Here is an 8,264-nt window from a genome sequence, read left to right on the forward strand (position 1 = left end):
AAAAATCCGGATAGTAAAGTAAGATGCATATAAGCTATTTAGAAGGGTTGGGTGGTAAAATATAAAATTAAAGAAATAAAATAACAGAGTTAAAAAGCAAGGGGAAAAGAAAAAACCTAAAAGTAGAAAAAAAAGATAAATAAAGATAAATAAAGATAGATAAAGAGATAAAGGGATCTTAAAGGGTGAGGTCGTAAATGACAGACATACATGATGCTGTGTCGGCCAAGACTAGTGGTGGGTCATAAATAAATAACGTCAGGCTAAAGAAAACTTGAAATATGATATTCTTGTGGTGAGTGGTCAGTTTGGCCGAACTTACAACTTAAGTATACGAACTTATCCTTTCATCTGATGATACGTTGCGGTAGATTTGTGAAACTTCTTTGGGCATGTATTCTAGGTTATCAAACAAAGAGTGTTGCTTAAGGAGCTGCCTTCCAAGTCTTATGATGTTTTCAGCCTCATGTATGCATACTTGGTCAAGGGATGCACTTCAACACTTGGTGGTTAAAAGATGTTGCCGAAGGGATATGATGCGACATTCAAAGGCATTTTGGATCGATGTTAAGTCTCTTACGCCTTGTTATCGTTTTAGGTAGAGGCGGTCAACATCACTTTATGTGGAAATTATGTGTACTTGTTGGTATTTTTCGGGTTTTCATATCAATCAAGCATCCAATCAAGCAGCCCAAATGTTGGTATGAGTACTGGCACTGCAAACACATTGTGGGCCACTGTTTTATTGAGTGCAGAGTGTTCTGAGGTCCAAGTTTTCTGTATTCGGCTGTAATATTCTTTAGTGACAGGTGTTTTGTTACAAGTGCCACTGTAAGATATATTTTCATCCAACCCTAGATACCTGTATCATTTCGCGTCAGATACAGGGGAAGCAGTCAAATCATTAATGGAGATGTTACTAGTCTGGTTTATAGTTTTCCCCCATTTTCACAGCTATCTAACATTTATCCTGACCTAACTCCAATCCTACATCCTTTGAGAATGTTGTAACTAGGTCAAGGCTCTTTTTCATCTCATGCATATCCTTTGCATAAAGTTTTAAGTCATTCACAGGAAAAAAAAAACAAAAACAGTGTATAATTTTGGTATTTCTGTTTCCTTGTGAACCAGGGAGATATCCTTCAGACTTCCTTAATATGACTCACAAGGGGTTTACAGAAAGTATAAACAACATCACAGAGAAGCTGTCTACTTGGAATATTGCCTTTCCGACACTGTATTCTATCGGTGATAATACAGTTACTCTTTGTGTTTAATTTCAAGATGGTTGCCCACGATGAAGTCAGGTCATCTATGGCTTTGACTATTCTCACTGAAACTTTAGCAAGTTGAAGGGCTTCTAGCATCCATGAGTCGGCGGGAACATAGTCAAAGGCTTTCTTGTAGTCTAGCCACATTGAAACTAGGTTCCTCCTATGCTCTCGCACCTCTGACAGCACAGTTTGGTTGATTAACAATTGCTCGGCACATCTCCAGACTACTTTTTTTCCCAGCTACTTGTTCTGCTGTGATAATGTTATTAGTTTCACAATGGTCCTGCAAGAAGAGGCTTAAACAGGCTGTATAGATTTTATATATTAAGTTCTGGCATGCAATGTTTTGCCATGTGGGTGGTTCTGCATTTTGGGATCATTTTTGTCTCTGCCAGAGCTAACCAGTGTGGTATGCTACTATTTCCAATGAAAGTTTGCTGGTACAGATTGATAAGATATGGTCGGTAGAATGTTAGCTTCTTGTACCAATATCCAATAATCAAGTCTCTTCCAGGTGCTTTTTCATTCTGGAGTTTCTGGATCACAATTGCAAGAGTTTCACCATCAATATTGTATGTCTTGGATGTAACGCAGGAGCAATAACTTTTTCGGATTTCTTCCAGCCACAGAGCATCTTGGTTAAATTCCTTTTTTCACTCCAGATTTTCCTCCAGAAGAATCTATGTATTCTCGTGAAGGAGCATCTGTGATGTTTATTCATCCACCTCTCATGTCTCTGTACACTGCTGCTTGGTTGAGGTTAAATTTTTTATTTATTGTTCTTTTGGTTATTCTCTTCTGATGTCGGACTTTTTCACTAACAACTTTTAGCTCTTGCTTGAGGATAATCACTTTGCAAGTGAGTGTCCTCTTTTTGCTGTCTCCAAGCATCATTTCTATCTCCTTCTTTACTTTCTGTTGGTGGAACGTATAGTAATTTGCTTGTTTGCATGCAATAAGCATCATTACATGACTGATGGTCTTCCGTAAACCAGTTATCTTTTTCTCTGTCTTCAATACCCATGATGGTACTTTCTTTGTTATTTCGGTTTTGTTTACTTTTTTAATATCATTAATATACTATTTTACAGTAGTAGCCAGAGCATATAGACAAGCGTTAATCTGCCAGTATGTGGGTTCATCACACTGTTGTAAATACTCATCACCAATTTCATTAACAGCTTTTAATATCATATCTGGTGTTTTTTTACTTACTTCGGTAGAGAATTCTCTCTCCCCGAGAGAGCCCTTCAAAGCCAAAATTACTTTTTCTCGAAAAATGTCAATAAGGGCACATTTTACTGGCATATAACCCTGACTACCACTACTACTACAATAATCGTTGTGGTTGCGCCTGCTATTTACCATAGTCGTAGTAGGGGGACAGTGGTCAGTTACTTGAGCCAATAATGTAGTTTTGCTGGCAGACACTTATATCATTCACGTTTTCGCTTTTGCTAATAGAGTTGGGAAGAAGGTTAATCTTCGATTTCTTAATAAAGTTACAGTTACTATGTATGTATGTATGTATGTATGTATGTATGTATGTATGTATGTATGTATGTATGTAAATGTATATTATGTACATACTTATATATGCCGAATCAACATCTCTGATTAGTTAGTTCCCTGCTGACGTCAATCAGTCAAGTTTGATAATTATTCAAAGGCAATTAGTGGTCAGATTTTTATGACATCTTTAGACCATTAGAAGAGTTCGATTGTTCGCCGAAAATTTCTTTCCCGAAAAAAAGGGTGCCAGTTTGTAATTTTACAGAGACCTGCTACAATATAGTCATAGCTAGGAAGCATTTAATCATAGGTCTGGGTTGAAACAACAACAAAAGCAGCAGCAAAAACAACGACTGCATGAACAACAACAGAAGTTGAGCAGCCAATCAGAGTACCTTTTCCTTTCATACTTTTATTTATTTTTCAGCTCATGATATGGTTCTTCCACAAACTGTCTGACGTTATTCTGAATTACACCAAGTCATTTCATTATGCGTGCATCTGGAATCATTTTGAAGGTATTTTAAAAATTACTATTTCCATATTATTTTTGTGTTTATATGCATATTCATTTATGTACATGTTTGCGGTGTTGTAGAGTTAGATGAACGATAGATCTTCCCTTGAATGAGACACCAGCTCATTGTAAGTAACACAAAAGATCTACCGTCGGTGGCACGTAGGCGGGCAATTAGGGAATATAGAATAAAGTGTTACGCTCTGAAACACAAGGAAATTCTGATAGTAAATTTGAATCCCCGACTCCTGCATAGTTACCGGATCTTGATAAATTTCACCAGATCAGTTTTTAAAACTGTAGTGCTGATGAAGTTTTGCATGCTGATGATAAAATCTGCATGGGTTTTTTTTTTCTGAAAATTAATTATGGATACAAGCAGTTAAAGTTTGTTTTTTTTAATTTTAGCCAATCAAGAATGTCTATTGCCGACATATCGGAACTGTTTGTTGTCATTGAAATCAGACAACGAAGATGAAACCTTTACGTGGTCTATTGACATGTTAGAAATGGCAGACAAATCTTTTTTAAGTCACACCATAAAGTGTAAAAAACAAAACTAACGACACATTATATGACGTAGTTCGGGCTAGTGCATTTTTCCTTTATAGAGTCCTAATGCGTTGTAATATGGTGCTAAATTCACAGCGACACAAAATGTGTTTATCATACGTAAAAATATACATAACGCTGAGCGCGTGTTTGTTATTAATACATACAACATGTTTATATTTACATATAATATTATGTATAAATTAGAATAGACAATGAAAAAGCGAATCATATGGCATGACTCGAAAAACATTTAATTCAAAGAGAGAATATAAACATAGAGCAGAATAGTTATGATAAAAAGATAGTCTCTTACAGCTGTTTCTAGAATAATCAAGCATGTGGATCATGATATTGAGTAAGGATACCATAAGCTGAGTACCCTGCCGTCAGAGAGAAAGATGTTAGAAAATATAGAAATCAAGAATATCCTCAATCAAAGATATCAGTACTTTCCAGTTCGTTGGAAAATGAATTAAAATTTTATGCGTTTGATAGTTAAATGGAGTAATAGAGTTATGGGTTAGCTATTTATGAATGAAAAAGACTAATATCCCAACTTCAGAATACGAGGACCGGTTGAAACGTTTATAGACTGGGTAAGATACTTTCATAGAATGTAACTAAATGAGGTTTATTTTTCAACATAGTCTCCCCAGCCATCCATACATTCCTCCGTCGGCGTTACAGAGTTCGGATCCCATTGGTGAAGCTTTCATCCTGTTGGTCAAAAAGTCACAAACAACAAATATGATGTTATCATTGCTGCGATACTGGTTCACGGCCAAATGTTTTTTAATGTTGAAGAACAGATAATAGTCAGATAGGATCAAATCAAAAGAATGCGGAGGTTGATCACCAGTTCAAAGTCACACTCGCATACGGTATCCATTAAAACCAAGGACCTGAATGCCAGAGCATTATCCTGATGAAACAAGACTCTTTTCGTCAGTTTCAGCGGCCGTTTGGTTTTGATAGCCTTTTGTAACTGCCTCAGAAAGTTGGCATATTACTCTCCCTTGATAGTGTGACTCTTTTGAAAATAGTCAATAAACACAATACCTTTTGCATCCCAAAAAACTAAAGTCATCACCATCCCTGCATATGAAACGAGCTTTGCCTTCTTTGGAGTTGGTGAGGAGGGTGTGTTTCAATCGCCAGTCATCCATCAGCACGTGGTTAATACGATCAATGTTTTCTTCGGTGGTGGTAGTTGCGTGACGTCCAGACTTTAGGTCATTTTCAAGACTCTCCCTTTCCAATCTAAATTCAGTTGCCCGCTTTTGCACTGTTCATGAAATGGAGCGCCATCTAATGTAGCATATCCTTTCAGCATGAATGTCCTTGGGGAATCAAACCCATTTTTTTTTTGCAAGTACTTGATAAGACGACGATGCCAAATTTTGTCCATTTTCAAGGGAAGTCACTAGTAGTTAGATTTGTAGTCTTTGAACAGTCAGATATCAGTTTACCTGGGATGAAACAATGCAGTTATTAATAAGAATTGATGAAATTAATGCTTGCAAGATTTCACAGCTCTAGGATCACTCCTTTATAGTCAGCCTAATAATGTTTCAGCTCCCCCTCGAGTTTGTGTATGCGTGCGTTCCTTTTGCGCTCATGGATACTATGTAAGGTTGGTTGCATGCCTATCTATGAATGTTTACTTGTTGTGTACGTGCATATGTGTTGTGAATGTGAGTGTAATGGTACGCACGTGTGCATGCATGTGTGTGTGTGTGTGTGGTATGTGCTTTTTGTGCACGCATGTATATGTGCGTAAAAATTGTATGCGTATGTGTGAATGTGTCTCTGTGTTTGGGAATATGTGTATTTGTTTGCGATTCTTAAAATAAGAATAGCAGGGTTCAATACGAAATGCCATGCGTTATGCAAATGAGATACTAAGAGAAAAAATTCCTGTCTGTCTATCTGTCTCCCCCCTCTCTTTCTGTATTTCGGTTGCGAAAAGTGTGCGATTGCTGGTTGTATCGTATCCTGAACTGTATGTATAAATTTCTGTAATGTTCATTATTACTGTTGTATTATAAGTAATATTATATGTGAGGCAATTTTGTGAACCTTCACATGACACAAAACCATCCTTATGTACAGATAATGTCTATCAATCACAGACAAAAATCAACAAACGCCAATTATGATTTGAATATGATATAACTGTCTATTTGTTTTTTCTTGCGTGTACACCTGACTGAGCCCTAAACAATGTTTACTTCATTATAGGATGGCAAATACATTCTATGAACATAAATATTAATGGTAATAGGAATATGATAAATTCATAATAGAAAATACATGCATGTATGAACATCTCTCAATCTTTAGACATAGATTCAAAATATTAGAGTTGAATACATGGAAATTTTGGATACAATCCCTTTTCTCCCTCATACTATGTCCCTCTGTCCCGCTCTCTATCTATTAACACACACACAAACACAAACACACAGATATATATATATATATATATATATATATATATACATAAATACATACATACATACATACATACATAAATGCGTACATACCCAAGATCCACAAATCAAAAGAAATTCAAGACAGCATAAAAGGAAATAATTCAACACATGGCGAAATTCCGAAACACAGAGATCTAAAACTACACCCAGTCATTGCAGGACCAGCATCCAGCACACAACGCTTAAGCAACTTAATACATATAGTTCTACAACCTTTATGCAAAATGATACCAAGCTTTGTCCAGGACGATATGGACTTTTTAAACTACATACCTAAAAGTGTCCACCAGGAGAAATTCTTATTAGTATCGATGTAAAACTAGTCTATACACCAATATCACACATGACCCAGGAATCGAAGCTATAAATTTCTGGTTAACAAAGCACCCAAATCATATCATGGAAAGATACTCAAAAACCTTCATTTTAGAAGGATGAAAATTAATATTAGAAAATAATCACTTCTTCGACAACAACTTACAAATAAAAGGAACAGCGATGGGAACAAAAGTAGTCCCCGACCAAAAACCAAGAAGACTTTGGAATCTTTCACTCACTTTTAAATAATTTATATACCTCAATAAAATTCACCATGGAACAACACACAAAGGAATTACCATTTTCAGGCATAATTCTAATTAAAGAAGATAACACCATAAAAACAGATCTATTCTAGAAACCTACAGACACATACCAATATTTGAACTTTCATTTCTCTAATCTCTCACATACCAAAAAAGAAACATACCCTTTAATATAGCAAAACGAATTTTCACTCTAGTAATAGATGAAGAACTAAGGCATAAAGGATTACAAGTATTAAAAATATTTCTAACAGAACAAAAGTATCCCACAAGATTAATTGACACAGCAATCAACAAAGTAAAAAAAACATCCCAGCTACAGACCTTAGAGGAACACAAACACGCAAAAATAAAAATGTACTCATTAGCGACTTAAGAAATCACCTCACCAATACTGCAAAATAATACCTCCTAGTTCTTCAACAATCATCAAAAATGACCAAACTAATAACAAATAATTTATAGTAGACGTCAAACACCCAACCTAAAAAGCTCTTAACTCAAGCAAGATTTACAACTAGAGAAACAACAAAGAGAGTTTTAAAAATGTGGTGACCGTCGTTGTGGAACGTGTGATTACATTGAAGAAGGAGAACACATTACTTTTAAAGACAACAACATTTTAAAAATAAACGCAAATATGAATTGCAAATCCAGAAACCTAATTTACATGTCTCGAATGCAAAAAATACTACATTGGTGAAACGGTCATTCGACTATGCGAGAGAGTAAGGGTACATAAACAACAAATCCATGACTCCTCCGTTAGAAACACAACTTGCAGTGGACACTTCCAAAAATGTGAGAAAAGAAAATTCAAAATATTTCTTTTCTTCAAATTGTGGACAAAAAATGAATGTTTCTGTAATGCCAAAGAAAAATACTTTATTCGAAAATACCAACCAAACACGACCTGAATAATAAAATCTACATATGAGTAGATACTCTTTTATGTACTATTTTATGCACCCAAAAAGTTATATATAAATGTTTTTCTCCCTTTTCTCTTTCTCCCCTCTCTCTTTCTCTCTCTCTCAGTGTATATATATATGTATGTATGTATGTATAGGTATATATGTGTATGTGTGTATGTATAAAATATATATAGGAATATGTTTGTATGGATGTACACCCTTTTTGTGTGCATGTGTGCACATATGTGCATATGTGCGTGTACGCATATGTGCATGAGTGTGTATTGAGATATGTATATAAGTATATGTATATGTATGTGAATGTGTATGTGCGTATGTTTACACACATATATATGTATGTGTGTGTATACGTGCATGTATGTATATATATATATATATATATATATATATAT

General features: G+C 35.3%; 1 protein-coding gene across 1 annotated transcript in view; it reads left to right on the plus strand.

Annotated features, from left to right (window-relative positions):
• The window catches only part of LOC106884342 (uncharacterized), a 92,691-nt gene that overhangs the window by 18,663 nt on the left and 65,764 nt on the right, over positions 1 to 8,264 (plus strand). Inside the window, exon 4 of the mRNA XM_052972813.1 lies at positions 3,214 to 3,304. Coding sequence (XP_052828773.1) covers positions 3,214 to 3,304 — 91 coding nt within the window. The remainder of the gene's footprint in view (positions 1 to 3,213; positions 3,305 to 8,264) is intronic.

This window comes from Octopus bimaculoides, chromosome 14 (genome assembly GCF_001194135.2).
Source record: "Octopus bimaculoides isolate UCB-OBI-ISO-001 chromosome 14, ASM119413v2, whole genome shotgun sequence".
Classification (NCBI taxonomy): Eukaryota; Metazoa; Mollusca; class Cephalopoda; order Octopoda; family Octopodidae; genus Octopus; species Octopus bimaculoides.